General features: G+C 41.7%; 1 protein-coding gene across 1 annotated transcript in view; it reads left to right on the top strand.

Annotated features, from left to right (window-relative positions):
• bmpr1bb (bone morphogenetic protein receptor, type IBb) overlaps window positions 1-21,075 on the top strand; it is a 132,358-nt gene extending 111,283 nt beyond the window's left edge. The window contains exons 4-13 of the mRNA XM_034192499.1: window positions 9,057-9,204; window positions 11,797-11,899; window positions 12,109-12,211; window positions 15,162-15,258; window positions 15,349-15,493; window positions 18,278-18,470; window positions 18,566-18,863; window positions 19,657-19,832; window positions 19,918-20,048; window positions 20,134-21,075. Coding sequence (XP_034048390.1) covers window positions 9,057-9,204; window positions 11,797-11,899; window positions 12,109-12,211; window positions 15,162-15,258; window positions 15,349-15,493; window positions 18,278-18,470; window positions 18,566-18,863; window positions 19,657-19,832; window positions 19,918-20,048; window positions 20,134-20,259 — 1,520 coding nt within the window. The 3' untranslated portion in view covers window positions 20,260-21,075. The remainder of the gene's footprint in view (window positions 1-9,056; window positions 9,205-11,796; window positions 11,900-12,108; window positions 12,212-15,161; window positions 15,259-15,348; window positions 15,494-18,277; window positions 18,471-18,565; window positions 18,864-19,656; window positions 19,833-19,917; window positions 20,049-20,133) is intronic.
• The last annotated feature ends 1,009 nt before the right edge of the window (window positions 21,076-22,084 follow it).

Below are 22,084 nucleotides of genomic sequence, written 5' to 3'. Positions count from 1 at the left end.
CCATCCAATTATCTGCTTCAGCTGAAAGTCTTTAAGGTTGCATGTGAGCACCAGTCACAGGTGCTACACATGATGTTGATGAGGGTGAGGACTCTTCAGCCAGCACCTTCTCCACAGACAAATCAGTTTCCATGCCACCTGAAGAGCAAAGAAAAGAAAAGAACACCAAAACATCCAGCCACACCCCCCAACACACAACAGTACCCCCCCATCAACGGGAAGCCTCCCGGCGACCGAACAGACCAGGCCCGAGAACAACACCTCCCTCCGGGGTCCACGTCAGGAAGCAGACAGCACCACGCTCCTAAGGTCCACCACAGACAGCAGGACAGGCACCGCAGCTGGAAGGCCGGCTGGAATCAACAAAAGCCCCAAAACATTCCCCAGTACAATTCAACACACAGAAAAAAACATAAAACCCACCCAAAACCTCCCCAGGGGACCGTCCCATCAAACCCCGGGAAGAAAAGAAAAACTCCCAAATGCAAAAACCCAACACAGCCCCACAAACACAATACAAACGTAAATGCATAAAAGAAAAATAACAAACAACCCCCCCAGAATGACCTGCAGAGTCCAACCCCCCCCAGAAGGCCTTCATCGCCAGTTCCAGGAGGAACAGCCAGAACCATGATCCCACAAAGGTCCCCAGGTGTACATGGAGCAAACGGCGCCCCCCAGAGGACCGTACCATCAACCCCAGGAGGTACCCTCCCCACAACCCCGGAACCCCAGACCCGGTCACACTTGGCTAGTTGGCTCCAAGCCAATTCCCCCCCAGAGGACCGTCCCATCAACCCTGGAGGTGGAACCCGGAAGGAAACAGAACAAAATCAAAAATCAACCCCCGGAGGAATACCAAAAACAACCCCGGGGGGATATAAAACGACCATAAACCCTGTTACCCTCCCTGGCACCCCGAAAGACCCCGGGTCCCTCCCAGAGCCCCTCGGCGGCTCAACTTTGGCGAACGGCTCAAAACATTAAGCTGGGGAAGGAAACAGGAAAAAACTAACCCAGCTCCAACCCCAAGGCGCAGCGGAGAACCGGAAATACGTCCGGTGCCCCAACTCGACCATACCCCAGCCTCTCGGGAGGGGTGGAACTACCGAAATGGCGAACGGCAACAGATCGGCCCACCCCTCCGACTGAGGTAAGTCTCCGCTGCACCACACCCCGGCAACACCAATGACGAACGGTACAAAGGCTCACCGAGGCTGGAGTGGAACCGGGCCCTAACCAAACCAAGAAAAAACGCCTCAAACACACCCCCCCCCCCCCCCCCCCAGGTGCAGAGGTCTTCTGAGAACGCTCAGCGTGACCAACCTGCACCACCCCACAACCCACAAGACAAACGGTCTTGGGGCAAGTGAGGTTGGGGTTAGGGATGTAGAGAAATAAAAAACAACAAAATAAAACGACCCAACAACCCAAACAGAAAATACCTAAAAACACATAAAAATTAACAATGAAGTGAGCCCAAACGGGCTTCTAACCGCCTAACATTCACTCCACCAGATACGCCTCTGACTCCCCAAACAATTATAACCCCTATGTAAAGAAAACAAGACATTTACTCGTGCTAGATTTTTTTTTTTTTTTTTTTTTTATATGTGTGTTATTTTGCCTGTCCCAGAACACTTGGAGATACGTCACCATTATTTCTCTTGACGCTTACATGTCGGGGTAATACAGTAATCTCTGCTCGTCCGAGCTGCATGGGCCCGTCAACAGGAGGAGCCAGAGGTCCCGTCGGAGGAGCTTCAGTGGGGCGAAGAAGAGGCGGCCGGGATCTGTGTCGGGGAAAGCCCCGAGACGAAAAAACCCGCTCTGATGGGCGTCCTCTCTCGCGTCCACGCTCCTTCATCCGATCATCTAGACGAATCACCAACGATATTAGCTCATCTAAATCGTTTGGCTCGTCACGGACTGCCGGCTCGTCTTTTAATGACTCATTTAACCCAACTACAAACATTCCTCGTAAAGCTGCGGCGCTCCAACCTGACTGAGCAGAAACCAAAGAACATAGCATCACCACACAAGGCTCCGGACGACAAACAATCGGTTCGGACGCCGAATCTCTGGGTGACGGAGTTATCTGCACTAGTATCGATGGTGCCGCAGCTGGAGCAGCAGGAAGCGGAACGGCTTGCGCTGCAAGCTCCGTAACACGGGCGTCTGTTTGTTTAATTTGGTTTGCGAGATGCTGTAATTGCTCCCATATTTTCTCCAAGTGTTCTTGAACTTTTTCGGCAAAAGGAACCGCCTCTGCCGCTGGGTCCATTATGGAATGGCCGGGAACTACTGTTATGTGTCGACGCGGGTTGAGAAGCGGACCTGCGTCAGACGGAACCCAGCGCTAAAAATAACCAGAAAGCGGTTCCAATAACAAAACAATGTATTTATTACACCCATTAGTGCATAATAAAGTGCAAGAACTTAAAAGCGTCCCTCTGGTGGAGTGACTGTTGGCACGCTCTCCAGCGCCCGTAAGGATCAAAGCCCGGCGCTCCTGGACCCACTACCACCGCCAAACACTCCCCAGGTGGACACGACAAACTGACTCTCTGTGAAGCAAAGAAGAGGTGAGGTAAGTCAGCAGTTACAACAATATCTTTCAAAAGACACACGCTATCAGCAACACATTCAGGTCTGTATCTTTTTTAACTTTATGCAAATGAGCAGCTTCTCACAACAGGTGGAGGATCACTTATCCGCATGCCACCGCAGTGAGAAGCAAGCTGCACAATTCTCATCACAATTCAAGTATACTGTGTAACAAAACACCAAGTTGATGAGGGTGAGGACTCTTCAGCCAGCACCTTCTCCACAGACAAATCAGTTTCCATGCCACCTGAAGAGCAAAGAAAAGAAAAGAACACCAAAACATCCAGCCACACCCCCCAACACACAACAAAAATCTTACGGTGGACTTAAAGTCAGCAGTGTATCAATCTCTGTTTGGAAAAAAAATGAGGGGCTTCCCACAAAATGCAGAAGTGTTTTCTTTATAAAAAAAAAAAGATTTGGACTTCAGTAAGAAAAATGGCAGTCATCTTATAATCAGGGTCATCTTACATGGGAAACAATATGGCATGTTTTCTTTACTAGTTTGTGTTAATTTTTTCCCCGTTTGTTCTCTTGTACACAGTAAATTTTGGAGAGTAAAATTTACTCTGCTGGGATAACATTTGGTCCCAGTCCAAATAGAGTAACATATAATCTATCACAGTGCTAAAACAACTCTATCACAGTGCAAAAAAATCAACTCTTACTGGAGTAGAAACACTTGATTTGACAAGATGGTAGAGCTGATTTCACTCTGTAATAGTGTATTTTACTCTATTTAGACTGGGACCAAATGTTATCCCAGCAGAGTATATTTTACTCAGCAAAATTTACTGTGTATTTTCATATATTAGGCCTTAAACCCACGGAGTAGTTCAGTTTTTTGATTACTCTATAAAGAATATTACTTTCTTTTGCATTTATAAATATTTTGATTATCTTTGAAAAAATTATAAAGTCATTAAAAAAAGAAAAAGAAATTACTGTGAATTTTGGGAAGTTGTGGTTGCCTTTTTAAACACCATTTTATAGAAGAAATAATTCATTGATTTATTGTAAAGTTGTAGCTCCAGTCTGGATTAGATTTAGTTTTAAGACGGGAGTCAAGTATGTAGATTTAAAGAGCAAACAAACTGGAATAAACTTCAATATCAACAGTAGGAGCTGATGTCACAGCGTGTTAGGATCCAGCATGCTGCATGACTATTACATATATATACAACTGATAAAAACTAACAGAAAACATGACTTTTTGATAATATACAGTTTACTTTATAGTTGGATTGATAGAATCCTACTAAGAGGAAGATGATCACAACCATCCCGAGGAGATCTTTGATGGCAGTGAACTCTGTTTGTAGAGACTCTTCTGTTCCTCATCAGACTTTGACATCCATTCTCGCCTGGAGGTTTTGCTCTGCCTCCTCCCATTTCCAAAGCAGTGTTATCCTTCCCTTACATGGAAAATGATGTCAGCTTTCCTGCTACATCGCCAGAATGACCTGCTTCTTATGCAAAGAATTAAACTGTCATCAGAATTTGTCTTCAAACCAGACAAACCGTGTTACACAGCAGAGAAAAGAAAGAATCCAAAGATAAGGTGGCAGCAAATCACAACACCTACACAAAGTAACAGAAAACACCGCTGTGGTTCTGCCGCGTTCTGAATCAGCTTTATTTTAGCCCCCTGGATGACTGAAGGGTTTTCTTAAAAAGAAGACATGAAATGTTTGATACTGCTTTCCAGAATCTACGTGGGAGGTTTGATGAATGAAAGCCCTTCTTTGTTCCTCAACTTGAAGCTGTGACTACTGGTGCAACAGACAATAGTTGAGCTTTGCACAGTTTCCCCAGTCACAGAAACAGAAACCTATAACTCAGGGAGGCCAACAGTGTGCCATAAAGGGCCAAGCCTGTGCACGTTTCCTTTGCAAACTGTCACCTCTTCTGATGGTTTTACTGATGAGTCCTGATCATCTGTCAGGTGATCCGTAGCAAAGAAACCCTGCCCTTCATCCCTTCATTTTACTGTTTTACTATATAGAAAGTAAAACATTACCATAGTGTTCATCATATTTAATTTAATTTAACCTTGATTTAACCAGGTTAGTCCCATTGAAATCGAAATCTCTTTTACAAGGGAGACCTGGACAATTATAAAGTTTCCAATTCACCTGACCTGCATGTCTTCAGATGCAGGTTAGTCTATGAATATCTGACATGCACTGCCAACTGTGGGACTTGATATGTAGACAGGTGTGTGTCTTTCCAAATCATGTCCAATCACCTGAATTTACCCCAGGTGGACTCCAGTTAACCTGTAGAAACATCTCAAGGAAGATCAGTGAAAACAGGATGCACCTGAGCTCAATTTTTAGCTTCATTGCAATGGCTGTGAATAACTATGTACATCTGATTTCCTATTTTTTTTATTTTTAATAAATTTTCAAAAAAGAATGCAAACAAACAAAAAAAATGAATTCACTCCATTTTGGAATTAAGGCTGTAACATAACAAAATGTGAAAAAAGTGAAGCACTGTGAATAGTTTCCAGATGCACTGTACATTATGATTTGGTGTGGTATAAATTAAATTATATTTAGTTTGAAGTTACTTATGGTTTCTGTTAAAGAAGTAACTGTTAAAAATGCCTGCAATTCCTATAAGGCCAATGTGATATTTTGTAATAAATCCCATGGGAAAAAGCTGAAAGTCTACCCCGCAAGTACATCTTCATAGTTTCATTTCAACTACTTTGTGGTGGGGTGCAGAGGCAAAAGTGGAAAAATTGTTTGTGTCCAAATACTTATGGTCTGGAGTCTAAATGATCTAATCACACACTTTGGCCCTTTGCATCTTCACCAGAAAACCTCTCACTTCAGAGTTTGCCATCTAAATAGCAATTAACAATGTGTCTTAAAAGGAATGACAGGTGACCATGTGATTGGTTCAAAACATGCTGTTAACTCGTTAAATACTAAATACCATTTATACTCTTTGCCTTAATTTGTACTCAGATAATGTGCTGTGTAAATGGTGAAGTGAAGATGGACACACCCCAAATGCACTTGCACTATGTGCACCACAGATGTTAATGATAGGGCCCATTGTGTGATTTAGAATCTTGAATCTTTGAAACTTTTACATGTCGGTTATTGTGACTCTTTAATCAAACGTTTCCAGATATATTCCAGAGAGCTATTCTTGGATTTTGGGATGATTAGAACCACTGTTTGCACACGCCTCCAACCTTTGTGCCTTTATGCAAACGTTTGTGTTAACGAGGACAAAATGTTCAGCTGGTTTACTTGTAACTGATCCAGCGATGATCAAAGCAAATGACAGGTGTTGTCACGTGGAGTTAATGTTGTTTGAAATATGCACCAGTAATTGGAAGCAAACTGAAGAGTGAGACAGAGACATCCATCTGGTTTCTCCGGTGACACAAACACGGTTCAGCTTTCTGTCCGCAGATGTCTTCAGGGATGTGCTGCTGTCAGAACGGCTTTCATTCTCCTCCATCTGAATTAGAAATGTCTTCATCTGATTATTGATGTACTACATCTACACCATTTCTTCTATTTAATAATCCTCAGAAAACATTAAAATAAATAAATAAATGCATGCTCAGGTGCTGTTTTCCGTCCTGTATGTCTGTCTGTGTGTGTGAACCATTTGGATCCAACCTGATGGTATGATTGAAGGTCACACAAAGATGTAGTAATTGGATTTTCAGAAAAAATGGCTAAATATTAAAATATTAGATCAGTCAGTGCTTATACTGTGTATTTAAAATGACTTTTTGAGGAATTTGTTAAACACACTGATAGTTACCATTTAACACTAAAATAAACTCCTGTACAGCCTTTGTATTGGTCACATCACCTTTCATTTCATTGTCATTGAAAGGTTTTATTAATTCTGGTTACATTTTAAAAATAATTAGATTATTTTGTGCAATTTTAAACCTTACTACCAAATTGAAAATAAATTTTATTGACTTTTTACAGCCCACCTGCAATACCTTCATAGGACCGCACTTTAGCTTCTGCTGGGTTAAACTTACACCTTCTAATGTGAAGTCATGTATCAGTTTTCTGTTGGCTGCATGACTTTTGATTTTGGGTGAACTTGGTGAGTCAAATTCAAGGTTATAACAGTTTTCATTTCTGTGTTTTGCTCGAAATACAGAAGTAATCAAGGGATTGGTCCACTGACCTTTAGGTTTATGTAGTAGAGAAGCTTGAATCTTCGAATGGATTGGGTTGCTTGATGCGAGGACGTTTCGCTTCTAATCGCAGAAGTTTCCTCAGCTAAAATTCTTGCTCTGGTAGTCTGACACAACCTCGGGGTGATTAGGACTCTTCAACACAGAGCCCTACAGGTGCCCACAACTACAGAGGGAAGGGCTAAAGAACAGCAACATGTATGGAAAGCCCTCGCAGTATGTGGGTACCCACGATGGTCCCTGGATAAAGTGCAGAAGTCCCAAAGAACAAAGAGACCAGACAGACAGGAGACGGAGCCAAGAAGAAGATGAGTGTCTCTCCCTTATTTAGCAGGAGTAGAGGAAAAACTACAGAGGATCTTCAGACAGCACAAAATCCCAGTTTACTTTAAACCTGTTAATACCTTGAGACAGAAATTAGTTCACCCTAAAGACAGGATCCCTAGTTACAAACAGAGCAATGTAGTGTATTCTATCAGATGTCAAGAAAACTGTAACGAACACTACATAGGTGAGACGAAGCAGCCGTTCCACAAAAGGCTATACCAGCACCGCAGAGAGGGAGCCAGTGGACCTCAGTCTGCAGTTCATCTCCACCTTAAAGACACCAACCACACGTTTGAGGACAAGGAAGTTAAAATCTTAGCCAGAGAAAAGTAATGGTTTGAGAGGGGAGTGAAGGAAGCATTGTATGTGAAACATTTGAAACCCAGCCTTAACCGGGGAGGGGGTCTGAGACATGCTTTTTCCCCTGTTTACAATGGGGTACTCAGGTCAAAGCAGTTTCAGTCTTTTGCTCATGGTAATGAGTCATTCACGTCATCAGGAGAGTTGTCAGGAGAGGCGTCAGTCCCATCGTTAGGAGGGACAGCTGCCCTGTCTGGTTAGGTTTAAAGCTCCAGCTTTTGCTGGCTTCTGTTATTCTTCTCTACAAGAGTCAAGACAGAAGTCAGACTACCAGAGCAAGAATTTTAGCTGAGGAAGTTTCTGCGATTAGAAGCGAAATGTCCTCGCATCAAGCAACCCAGTCCAGTTGAAGATTCGAGCTTCTCTACTATGGAAACCACCTGGACAACTGAGAGCCTTCACAGAAACATTTTGGTTTATGGACTACCCGCTCTAACACCCGAACCAGATTGTGCTGATCATCTGTGTCCCATCAGTTTGTTGTCGTGATTACTGTGGCCACTGTAACACATCTCGATACACTACCAGCGATACGATACATATAGCCATACATGACATTATGATGTGATATGATTCACTCCTGTTCCCGATTCGATGTGATTTGATATGTATTTGATACAATGTGAATCACAATGTGATATGGTGTGATGCGATGCGATTCAACTCGATGCAAAGAAATTACACCAAAAATTCAAATGGAAAATAGGAAGCTGCAATTCAGTATGGTATTATGGTATTCTTCTTCTGATTCTACTAGAGGCAGAGAATTTCTTTTACTCCTTATAAGCAGCAAATTTACAAGATTCAACATTAAGGAACAGGAATCAGTTACCTCATATTTGGAACCTGTTTAATCACACTGTCACAACTTAAACAGTACAGTAAACAGTAAGACAACATCACTCTCAATGAGTGACTTAAAGTGAGTCACTCATTGCCAGAGTACCGCCTTGACAAAAGTAATTTGAGAAACTTTTCTCACCAGTTTTTCTGAGTTACGGGGCGCAGCGGCAGCCACAGCATACTTTCCAAACAACCTGCGTCTTGTCAAGTTTCCCTTCTTTCTTAAAAAAGTCAAAATAATTTCAAATACCTGATTTAAATGTTTTAAACGCATCAAAAATCTCATAAAACTGCTTGCACCATTGTCTCTGGCCTCCATTTTTAAATAGATTTGTTGCAGTAGAAATGTGCTTTTAGGCTTCCATGCGTGGTGCATTCAGTGTGCATCAGAAATAAATCGATGCAATCACACAGCAACCGATCCATCACGATTACATCCATCAGTTGAATCAATTCACACTGAATGAATCGATACACTTGCATCGCGCACGTTTGTATCTAGATACCAATTCATATCGATTAATCTCCACATCCCTAGTGGACACGTGTTTCATGCATTCAGGACTTATATTTTATTTGCGCTCGTGTGTCTGTGCTGTTCTTCATGCAGCTACAGTCCAGTGCAGCTGGTTTACCTTCAGTGTTACTTGCCTGTACTCACACTTTCTGTGGTCATTGTTGCTGTGGTAACATTGCAGCCTTTTGATTGGTCTGTCTCCCTCTGTCTCAGCTAACGTGTTGGACGGCATGCTGCTGAAGGGAGCGTCGGAGCGACGGGCAGCAGAGAGCGGCAGCACGGCTCCAGCTTTAGCTCACAACACTCTTTGGTGTCACTGCTACCACCACTGTCCCGAAGACTCCATCAACAACACGTGCATGTACGAAGGAGCATACACGCACAACACAAAATTAACTTTATGTATAAAAGCCTATTAAAAGACAATACATGCAGTTATCCAAACTGTAGTTACCTGATCGTACACAGACACTTCAGCATTTACTCAGTCACTTGTCATGACCCAAATATAAGATGATTCTGATTATAAGACGACTTCAATACTTTCTGAAGACCAAAATAATGTGAATAAGAGCACATTAACAGAGGAGATTGCATAAAGTAGGAGTGCAATAAAGTAGTGACAGAAACCGTGCAGAATGACTTACTTTAGCTACTCGGAGCATCTCCTCATGTCATAGTCAATTCTCCAAAGATGGAACATCCTGTGTATACCGACCACTTGTATAGTGATAGAAAACTGATTAGGCTATAACTTTCACAGGTCCGACTGTGGTAAATGCCTCACAGGTCCTTATAAGGCTGTGAAGGGATTTTAAAAAAATCTTTAACTGTTTCTAAGGTCAGAAAAAATAAAAAACAACAATCTGGTCCCAGAACACAGAGAAAGTGCTGCTTCAGTGTTTGATGATCTGTCACTGAAGAAATGCAGAAGTACAACACAGCACGACATGTGTTTCTGCTGTTCTCTTTGTACAATAAATCTCTCCATTTGAGCAGTGAAAATAAAGTGGCTTCATTGTTGAAATAATATTGTGGGTGGGTGTTGGAGCAACCATAGAGGTTTTGTGGATGTGTATAAATAGCCAGCACAGTGGTCAGGGGAAGATGTCACTCTCATGTCACAGCACAAGTGTATCAGCTTCTAGGAGAACCCTAAATTATTGTAAATATTATTTTATTTGTGAATAATTTATGCTGGTTCTTGAAATGATCTTGTTAAATTTGCATTGTGTAAGGTGCCATTCAACACCATAAGTGTAACTTAACTAAAACTGTGACATTTGCTTGGTGTTGAGAAAAGAGCATGCTCTTAATGTGTGTTTGTAGCTACCTATTATTGTGGATATCTGTCATATAAAAGATTACTTTGTAACTACAAGGGGCTACAAGCTGCTGTTCTTTTATCATCAATAATGATCAAAGACAGACAGTGAGTGATCTTTTAGGAGGGAGACACCGTGGGTTTATGTTTTGATATTTGTTAGAAATTAAGCTGTATCATCATTAAAAAAATTTTTAAAACAACAATCATTGTAGGGATGGTGCCTGGCTTCCTCCATACATGACGCCTGGCATTTACACCAAAGAGTTCAATCTTTGTTTCATCAATTTTATTTTTCATAGTCTGAGATAGTCCTTCAGGTGCCTTTTGGCAAACTCCAGGTGGGCTGTCATGTGCCTTTAACTAAGGAGTGGCCTCTGTCTGGCCACTCTATGGAAAATAAGAAGCTGTAATTCAGTATGGTACTATGGTATTCTTCTTCTTCTGATTCTACTAGAGGCAGAGAATTTATTGAGCAAGGCGGATTGCTGCAGAGATGGTTGTCCTTCTGGAAGGTTCACTCCACAGAGGAATGCTGGAGCTCTGACAGAGTGACCATTGGTTTCTTGGTCACTTCCCTGACTAAGACCCTTCTCCCCTGATCACTCAGTTTAGACGGGTGGCCAGCTGTAGGAAGACTCCTGGTGGATCTGAACTTCTTCCACTTACAGATGATGGAGGCTACTGTGCTCATTGGGACCTTCAAAGCAGAAATGTTTCTGTACCCTTCCCCAGCTTTGTGCCTGACAATCCTGTCTCAGTGGTCTACAGGCAATTCCTTTGACTTTGTTTGGTTTGTGCTCTGACCTTATATGTAGACAGGTGTGTGTCTTTCCAAATCATGTCCAATCAACTGAATTTACCGCAGGTGGACTGACATTAAACTGTAAAAACATCTCAAGGATGATCAGTGGAAACAGGATGCACCTGAGCTCAATTATGCACTTCATGGCAAAGGCTGTGAATACTTATGTACACTTAAATTCTTAGTTTTTGTTTGTTTGTTTGCTTTTTTAATAAATTAGCAAAAATATCAAAAAGAAACCAACACCACTTTTTCACCATTGTCATTATGGGTTATTGTGTGTAGAAATTTGAGGAAAAATAAATTTCATCCATTTTGGAATAAGGCTATAACATAACAAAATGTGCAAAAAGTGAAATGCTGTGAATACTTTCTGGATGCACTGTTGGTATGGATTGTGTGATGTACGTCACAAACTTTTTCAGGCCTAAATTTTGCTCATAGTATGAATATGTCTAAATGCACACACATGGAATTGTGGGACTTAGAGGATATTGAACAAGCAACTCCATCCATGATGGAGTCTAAAAGGTAGAAAATATATATATATTCTGTGTGGTATGCCCCTTTTGTGGGTATGTCCCCTTGTTCAGTGGCTATGTGACAGTTTTGTATTGCTTTATTTTGCATGACAGCATCAAAAATTAATGTGTTCCTTGTATAACAAGTAATATTGTTACCAGATTCAATCCCACATGGCCAAAATGAATTAATTTCCATTTAATAATGAAACACAGATTAATATTGCATTCAGACTTTATCGTATGCTGTCACTCCTCAATCCTAAAAGCAACATTGTTCATTTGATGATGTGTTTTTGACAGGACCAATGGTTATTGCTTCACCATGGTGGAGGAGGAAGAGGGCGGCTTGGCTGTGATCACTGCAGGCTGTTTGGGTCTGGCTGGCTCGGAGTTTCAGTGCCGAGTAAGTCGCCTGTGCAGCTTTGTTTAACATCTGCATGTGTGTTCTTCTGTTTGAGGCCTTGTTAATTCTTTATGAGCTTTTCATGCCCCACCACAGCTGTTTATTCCAGCTATTTGTGTAAGATTTGTCTTTGGAAATAGTATCTGTGCTCTTATGCCTTCATTAGTGTGTTTTGTAAGTAAGTGTGGGCTTGTTTGTATGTGTGGCAGGACACGGGAAACGCGCGTCGGAGGAGAGCCCTCGAATGTTGCACAAATCAGAATTACTGCAACAGAGACCTGCATCCGACTCTGCCGCCCCTCAGGATGCCTGGTAAGACCTGCGCGGCTGAAATCCTCCCCCGCTGTAAAGCGTGAGTGGCTTTTAAGGTGGATTTTAGTGTTACAAACCACAGAGTGGTGATGGAATGAAGTGGCACATGCTGTTCGGTTAGAGGCAGGTGAAACGGAGCCTGCAGGCTTGTTTTCTCACCCCGGAATGAAAAGGACAGCCGCTCCCCAGGGCCCGCTTGAGTTTCTGGCCTTGAGACGGATGTGAGCTATCTGTCCATCTGTCAGTCAGCAACACAGCAAAGCATTTGCACACACATTATTCCTCTTTCTTTGTGTCTTTCACGTTTTCTCTTAGCTAATATGTGCTGCAGTTTATGAATTAGTCTGTTATAATTACACAGAGTTAATTAGTCAGTTTTATATATATTATAATAACCAAGTGGCCTCTGTGTGCATGCGTGAATGCGTGTGTGTGTGTGTGTATGGGGAGAGCTGCCATTTGCCATTTGTTATGCTTATGTATTTTGAGTCAAGAATGAACACTGCAAAAACAGAAAGTTGATAGGACAAATATTTTTTTGAGAAATTAGTGATTTTAACTAAGCTAACAATGGACATTGTGTTGCAATGCACCATGGCAGTTTGAAGTTTTGGGGTTTAAAATGTTGTTATTGTGGTTCATGTTAGTTTAACAGTGTTGTTAGTGTTATTGATTTGTTGTGTTTTTGTAGTTCAATTGGTTTAGTCAATTTAGTTAAGTGTTATGGTGCTGTTACCATGAGTGACCTAAGTGTCATACTCTTGCCACCATCTCTGTCAAATTAAAAGCACCTGCTTACAGCAGAATGCAGAAAAGACAAAAAGCTCTGCGTGCGTGCGTGCGTGTGTGCGTGCATGCAGTTTTGATCACACATAAACAAAGCATTTGCACACACATTATTCCTCTTTCTTTGTGTCTTTCACTTTTTCTCTTAGCTAATATGTGCTGCAGTTTGAGTCAGTTTGTTATAATTACACAGAGTTAATTAGTCAGTTTTATATATTATAATAACCAACTGGCCTCTGTATGCGTGTGTGCGTGCGTGTGTGTGTATGGGGAGAGCTGACATTTGCAGTTTGGTATGTTTATATATTTTGGCTCAAGGATGGGTCAAGGACGAACAACGCCAAAACCGAATTTGATAGAGAAGCTACATATATTAGCTAACAACACTGAACAATGGACATTGATATTTACATTCTGGACTCACGCCAATCCAACAGGGGGCAGTAAATCATCTAGAAATTAAAAGCTCTCTCTCTCTCATGTGCAGTTAGCTTTATTTTCAGTTTCTTGGTCACTTCCCTGACTAAGACCCTTCTCCCCTGATCGCCCAGTTTATATTCAATTAGTTGTGCGTTCACTTACCCTTATACTGAATCTGATTTTAAACTTTTTTAAATGTTTAAAATCTTTAATTTGTTTAATCTCAGCACTTTCTTAAAAGGAAAAGGTGCTCCTTGTGAGGTTTTATTTTATGACACCAATAAACAACTAACAACTAACTTATAATGTACATCGATAAAAAGCACTCATGAAGCAGGACCATGGTGTGTGTCCCATCTGCTATTGCAGAAGATTTTGTTTTTACTGTATTTGGCCTATTGAGGTTTCTAATCCCGTAAAATCCTGCAAAATGTCAGAGTTCGCTGCTCTGTGAGATGTCAATAACATTGACAAATGCATTGAGATAGTCAGATAATGATGCACTTTAACCGCTGCACACAGACAACAGCATTAACATCACAAGGTAAAACTCTTTGTATATGCAGAGTAATATATAAGATGTCTGAAATTCGGTTTGTGTAATTAAATTCCACACAGGTTAAATGTAGCAGACATAGATTATTTGGAATATTTGTTTTAGCAAGTTTTCAGGGTCTCATGCATGCAGACTCTTATTAACGTGATGAAAGCATAAAAAATTACATTTTGGTAGTATAATGTTCATTTGCAATTGAAGTCATGTGGTTTCTCAGTGTTATTTTGACTGCAGTAACTCTGGCATGCAAGGGATTATGGGATATATCAGTAAGGCGAATGTGTTTATTGTATGCTCATCTTAATCTTAAATTACTTTAATGTTTGGTTAATCATATTGTTGTCTTCTTTTAGCTATATATTCAACAAACAATCACTTGATAATAAGTAATGTGGTAAAATTTCAAATTGGGATTTGAAGAAAAATACATGTGACCAACCTACTGACAAATCAGTGAGCAGAAACACTGCAGAGCTATTTTGCTTTTCTTTTTTCTTTTTCTTTTTTTTTTTTTGGTTGTTGTTGTAGAAGTTTGGGTTTGGGATGCTGACTGTCTGAACACACTGTAAAAGGATAAATGCTGCCACCGTGGCCTCAAACATGAATAAACTGTTAAATACAAGAATTTGAGATTATTCACATTAATGCAGTCTTAGTTTTGCATATTATAACCAGATCCAAATTGAGACCTGATTACAAAATCTGCATTTTAAGTGAGAACACACATCTGCGGCCTGAATTTCAGAAGTTGTGTAAAAAGCAAAGTGTAACCACAGTTTTTAACTACTTTGAATTGTTTGTGTGTGTGTGTGTGTGTGTGTGTGTGTGTGTGTGTGTGTGTGTGTGTGTGTGTGTGTGTGTGTGTGCACCCCATGAAGTTACCCCCCCATGTGTGTGATTGACAGGATCACAGCCGAAAGGCTAGAGTCCCAGAGCTGCTTCAGGCCTGTGGGGCTTCTGTAGTTATGTCAGCGTGACACCTGATCTATGGGCTTCAGGAAGGGGATGAGATCAATCCCATGCTGTGAGATGGGGTGCAGGGTTTGAGGGATGGTTGGAACAAAAGGCGCTGGTCTTTATAAATGAGTTAATTCACCAGCTGTAATTTTAAAGATCTTCCTCCTCCGTCAGGTCTTGTGTTTGTTACTCATAGAAAATATCATGAATATATGCGTGTCTTTTTTTTAGACTATGTGGACAGCAGTATCCAGTACAGAGCTCTTGTTGGTGCTGTCACAGGCTGCAGTGTCATCCTCGTTCTCGTCGTTGCCTTTTGCTACTTTAGGTACTAAATTTGTAGACACATATTTTTCATATTAACACATCTGTGCTTCTAATTCTGTTATCAGTAATTAACTGGACGTATTTGTGTCAGGCATAAGCGCCAGGACTCGCAGCCCCGCTACAGTATTGATCTGGAGCAGGATGAGACCTACATCCCCCCAGGAGAGTCTCTGAAGGACCTGATTGAGCATTCCCACAGCGTGGGCTCTGGCTCTGGGTCAGGGCTCCCTCTACTGGTAAGAATAAAGCAGTGCATAGCTGCCTAAATGGTGACTGTCAAATCTAATCACAGAGCTGTTTCAGCCTTTAAACTAAGTTTTTACTCCTCACTCCATGTGCAATTTGTAGCCATGTCTACGTCAGGTCAGGTTAGGTCAGGTCAACAACACGTTGCTGCATCCACCACATCACAGAACTGCTCCAGCCAGGTAAAAACATGGGCGCCCCTTGACCTTCTCCAGCCACTGTGGTACTCAGCCTGTGCACTGGATCATACAGAGAGAAATGTGCCACACGGCCAAAATCTGAGTCTCCCTGAGTAACCACATGTTTCACACAAAGTGACTCCAGCGGTTCCCAAGGATCCTCCAAAGAGATTAAGTACTAAAACCATCCAGTCACGTCCAAGTCTCACAAGCACATGGTAAGACAGGAACCACCAGGACCCTAAAGACTTCGACCTTCCTTCTCCTGCAAAGGTATCAACATCACCAAAAACCTTCAGAAATTATGTTTTTTTTTTGTTTGTTTCATAAATTGTAATTATGGCTGGAAGTTAAGACAAGCACCAAACTGTATTGTTAATCGTGCTGCACTGCGATGTTTGCTAGATGTTTGGAGCGTCATAGATAAACTGGGAGCAATAAGTTCATCTTTTTTCTTTCTAAAAATGTTCTCAAAACACTCACTTGTGATTTGAAATATTCACCCCAAGTGAATCAAGTGTATGAGTCGAGCATTTTTACACATGAAACTCAAAGAAATACACCAGCTGAACCAGTACACTTGCGAAAGTAAGCATAGACATTATAAAGAGTAGATGCCGCATTCTTTGTTGGGGCGCAACAAATGTGGCCGCCATCTTGGACCAGTCATCATAGTGATTCCATCACAAGGTACAATGAAAGTTTGATTTGATATTCTTTTTTTTTCTTTCCGTAATAAAGTTGCTTTGTTCTTTATTTTCTCTGTTCTGTAAAGTGTCTTTTAGCACTGTGTAAAGCGCTATATAAATAAAGTATTATTATTATTAGTATTATAATAAGGTGCTGTGAGCTCTGTCCTCTTTTAGGGCTTTTAGCTGGAAAATGTTCACGAGCAAGTTTGTACATGTGTAAATATGTTTTGGGGCGGGATGTCAATTTGACAGTTTACATTTACATTTTATTCTCTCTCTGCTTTGTGTAGTCTTGGAACTCTCTCTCTGTCCTGATGTGAAGTATATTGATACTCTACGTGATTTATATATGCTATAATTTTCTGATATATAACTTTTTGATATACGTATGTATGATTTATATTGATACTCTATGTATGATATATATATTCATTTTCTCTGGTTTATATAGAAATATAATGTATTCATTAGTCAGTATTTTCATATATTTTTCATATATTGTCTCTTCAAATTAGTAAACTAGTTGACTTTACTGCCACTACCTGCTTCTCTATCATATATTATTGTGTGTGTATATGTATAATGTGTGTGTTTCCAGTGTTTGCAAAATACATGTCTACAGTTTAGGTTGTATCAGAATATTTGATTACTGTTAATCCCACTATGAATATTAAAATACAACAAACCATTTGTCCTGTATCATAGCTACATGTGTGATGTTTGCAGAAAAAAATGTGTGAAAATCAGTTTAGTATTCAGAGAGTTCCGATGGATTAAATGCGCTGACACTTCATTGCGCTGCCAAACAGCACTGAGTGGAGCAGGTGAGACGACCTGTCTAAGATGGCGGCCCTATGGTTCGTCAGTGCCAATAGGCGCTAGCAGTCAGTGCGGCGTCTACTCTTTATAATGTCTATGAAAGTAAGCAGTTGCCTTGGAAAATGATTCTCTGATTCGAAACACTTATTGAAACGTTATTCAGAGAAATATTCATTGCTTTGAAACACTTCAAGCGTAGAATGAACCGATTACTTCAGAAAAAGCTTTGGCGTCTCAAAATGCTGTGATGGTGATATGATGCATTTAGTGAACAGTAGCCCCCCCCCCCCCCCCCCCCAAAAAAAAGACATTCAGCTCTGTTTGATCTATTTATTTATTTATTATTGAAGCTCTCATCTCATCTTCAACCGCTTATCCAGGATCAGATCGCGAGGGCAACAGCTTCAACAGGGGACCCCAAACTTCCCTTTGCCGTGCCACATTGACCACCTCTGACTGGGGGATCCCGAGGTGTTCCCAGGCCAGTGTGGAGGTATAATCTCTCCAGCTAGGCCTGGGTCTTCCCTGGGGTCTCCTTGCAGATGGATGTGCCTGGAACACCTCCCTAGGGAGGCGCACAGGGGGCATCCTTACCAGATGGCCAAACCACCGCAACTGGCTCCTTTCAACGCGAAGTAGCAGCAGCTCTACTCTGAGCTCCCCACGGATGACCGATCTTCTCACCTTGTCTCTGAGGCCATGGTTCTCAGCAGGAAACCAATGGATTGCCTACTCCGGGTAGGGAATGCGGTCTTGCCTCAAGTGAAGGAGTCCAAGTACCTCAGGGTCTTGTTCACAAGTGAGGGGACAATGGAGCCTGAGATTAGCCGGAGAATTGGTGCATAGGGGCGGTGTTGCATTTGCTCTACTCTACTGTTGTGACGAAAAGGGAGCAGAGCCAAAAGGTGAAGCTCTCAATCTACTGGTCAGTCTTTGTTCCTACTCTTGCCTACAGTCATGAGGGTTGGGTCATGGCCAAAAGAACTAGATCGGGGTACAAGCGGCCGAAATGGGCTTCCTTAGGAGTGTGGCTGGTCATTGAAGCTATTTGTCATAATCATGTTTTATTTTATTGTATTTGTAGGTGCAGCGCACTATCGCCAAACAGATTCAGATGGTTAAACAGATCGGAAAAGGCCGTTATGGAGAAGTGTGGATGGGAAAGTGGAGAGAAGAGCGAGTTGCCGTCAAGGTCTTCTTCACCACCGAGGAAGAGAGCTGGTTCAGAGAGACCGAAATCTACCAAACCTTCCTCATGAGGCACGACAACATCCTGGGTGAGTTGTGCAGCTGGGTGGAGTTTGTGTTCCTGTCAGGGTGCGTGCACGTCGCTCCGTTTCATCATGCTAACTTTGTAACCCTCCTCCTCCAGGATTCATTGCCGCTGACATCAAAGGAACAGGCTCGTGGACTCAGCTCTACCTGATCACTGACTACCACGAGAACGGATCGTTGTACGACTTCCTCAAGTCCAACACGTTAGACGTCAGGTCTCTGCTCAGGCTGGCCTACTCCTCCATATCAGGGCTGTGTCACCTTCACACCGAGATCTACGGCACTCAGGGCAAACCTGCCATCGCTCACAGAGACCTGAAGAGTAAGAACATCCTGGTCAAGAAGAATGGATCATGCTGCGTAGCAGACCTTGGGCTAGCTGTCAAGTTTAACAGGTAGACTTGCTTACCTTTTAAAGTTAAACCTCACATATTATTAAAGGGGTCAAAATCATCTTTTATCTGCCGTGTACAGTTACACGTGTTTGAAGTTTTGTGTGAGTCCCACAGTTATAGAAATTCTCCACTTATAAACAAAATTTGGTTGTGAAACAGCTTGTTGTAGACTTCTGCGACATATGTTACAGAAGTCGACAGCGTGTGACAAAGTGTCAGGCCACTCTAAATCTGATTGAAAATTAAATGAATCCGAATTTTTGAAGAAAAAGAGTCATGAAAATTAGAGGAACACGCCCATTTTTGATAATTGGATACAAAACAGAGATAATTACTTGATGGAACAATAAGCTGTTAAAGATACTACATTGTGAAAAATCAGTTTTTATCCACAGTTAATTTTAAATGACCTCAAACTCCCAAACTTTTGCAGATTTGCATGTAGAATTTCTCATGCTTAAAGGAAAACTAGTCAAATTTTAATCAGTTTTTCCTCATTATACCCTCCTTTATTTTAGAGACATACTGTGTTTGAGTCGTGCTTACAACCTGGAGGACTTGGACTCATTTATAGACCTATCTGTCAAGTCACTTGCTGCATTTTAGAGGGTACATGCCTCGTCTTTTCCAACGCCAAGGAATATTTGTTTGAATGTGTAGTTGAACCGGTGTACCTAATAAATTGGCCGATGAGTGTACTAGCTCCCCTTTAATGAAGAGGAAAGAAAGTTTTCCACTCCTGAAATGTGCATGTGTATCTTGAATGCATCTTTGTGTGCTGTCTGTATGTCAGTGATACCAACGAGGGTGACGTCCCTTCTAATTTACGCGTTGGCACCAAACGCTACATGCCACCTGAAGTGTTGGACGAGACCCTGAACAGGAGCTACTTCCAGTCGTTCATAATGGCCGATATGTACAGCTTTGGTCTCATCCTGTGGGAAATCACCCGACGTTGTATCTCTGGAGGTTAGGAACAACAACAAAAAAGAAGGCGTTTAATCTTTTTGTGTTTGGATGAATGTCTGAATAATCTTCATGATCCTCCTGACAGGGATCGTGGAGGAGTACCAGTTGCCCTATCACGACCTCGTGCCCACTGACCCCTCCTACGAGGACATGAGAGAGGTCGTGTGCATCAAGAAACAGAGGCCAACATTTGCGAACCGCTGGAGCAACGATGAGGTCTCTTTTTTTTTTTCCTCACTTTTTTTTTTTAACACACAAACCAGTGTGGATGTTGTTATTTATTGTGCGTTTGTGTGCTCAGTGTCTCAGACAGATTGGGAAGCTGATGTCGGAGTGCTGGGCGCACAACCCGGCGTCTCGCCTCACGGCCCTGAGGGTGAAGAAGACCCTGGCAAAGATGTTAGAGTCCCAAGACATCAAACTGTGACAAAGACTCGAGAGCGGCTCGTCTGTGCCGCTGGCGCCACTCGCACGGCCAACAGCAGGAAGGTAGCACGCGCGAGACGGTGAGAAACAGCGAAGGCCGTGGACCGGACGCAGATCTGCACTCCCGTTGCCTACAAGCAGGCAACATGTTCTGTCTGTGCTTTCTGTGAAAGCTGAGCGGTTGACACGTCCAAGCTGTCCAGGGAGGCAGGCGCACAGCGACCCCTGCAGGAGGAGTAAACCCCCCCTCGTGATGAGTTTCAGACGGGACGGTCCTCCTCTGTCTTCCATCGCCATCCAGCAGTACTCTCCGTGCAGCCTTTTGTGCTGCCACAGACTGTTTATTTAAGAAACACTTTCAGATGCATTTGTGGTCAAACTCCACTGAACATCATCGTACAAAGATGGTTTCCAGTGATCAGACATGAGTAAGAATGAAGAAACTGGATGTCCACTCCTGACACAAATCAATGACATTATTTCCTGTTGTATCAAAAATACACATTTTAACCAAGAAGAGATTTTTATCCAGTTTTGTCACAAGCTCCACCCACAAAGATTTTTACACTGGTTCTAACAGTTGGGATTTTGGTGTAAAATTATTCCCAACACAAAACAATTCCCCTTCTGTGTTACATCATTTCTTCAAGATCAAAGGTCAAAAGAGACATTTTCAGGAAAAACGTTCAGTTGTGTCCCTCATTCATTTAAGTTCAACACCTGTTCTTTAGCGTAGCGAGATACAGCAAGAGTCCATTTAGTCAAGATAGTTTTGAGTCACTGTCATGAAAAATAATTAGTTGGAGCAAATAAAAACTTCCCCTCAAGTTCAGAACCTGCTCTTTATCATCAGTAGTTGCTGAGATACAGCAAGAGACCAATTAATTAAATTATTTCATTGAATTATATAGTCTCCGTGGTTACTAAGATACATATATACGAGCCAGTTGTCTGGAGTTTTTCCTCTTGTTAATGTTGTGAAAAATGTTCTCCTGGACCAAACGTAAACCTGGGGTCCATAAGTATTTTAAAAATAAAATTAAAAAAAAAAAAAAATCAACTCTTTAGCATCACTGGAAACTAGTTTCTGGCAAATTTAAGGAGAAAAAAATGTTCAAATGAGCCAGAAAGAAATTTGAATCACTGAGTAGTTTAAGTCTAAAACTGGCTCTTTAGCATCTATGTTCACTGAAATACAGCAAGGCCAGTTATTTTCAGGAAAAATGTTCAGTTAGAGCAAATGAATAAATGTTTGATTGGACCAAACAAAACTTGGGGTTTCAGAGTTTAACCCCAAACCTACTCTTTAGTATCAGTTGGTAAATGTTATTGTTTTGGCTGTTGTTGCTTCAGTTCCTGACAAACTGTTCAGTTGGAGAATGTATGAACTTGTATCTTCCATTTCTCTGAGATACCACATCACCTACACGTCAATGCCATACATAGTATTTTTCAGTTTTAAAATGTGTCCTTCATTAAGTGGGGTGGACGCGCGGGTCGTGCAATAAACTGTCTGAATAATGCAGTCATGGCATTTGATGGATGGATGAGTGAACTTCAGCCCTCTGCAGCTGGTATTATCTTTTATTTTTTTTGTTAAATTTTCAAGATCTGCTGTGACTTCTTGTTTTGTCACAATTCATCTGTACATAGTTGAGCCCAAATCTACTGTTAATTATTGTCATGTTGGATAATAAATGTTTCTGATGGTTTGTGTACAGAGTGCATCCCGTCCACTCGGAGTGTCTGTGCATATGCGATTATGAGTGCACGAGTGGAATCAGAGGAAGTTAATCCAGATCCACCCGAGTGCACGAGTGGATCTG

This window comes from Thalassophryne amazonica, chromosome 17 (genome assembly GCF_902500255.1).
Source record: "Thalassophryne amazonica chromosome 17, fThaAma1.1, whole genome shotgun sequence".
Classification (NCBI taxonomy): Eukaryota; Metazoa; Chordata; class Actinopteri; order Batrachoidiformes; family Batrachoididae; genus Thalassophryne; species Thalassophryne amazonica.
This window is presented reverse-complemented; position numbering and strand designations above follow the sequence as displayed.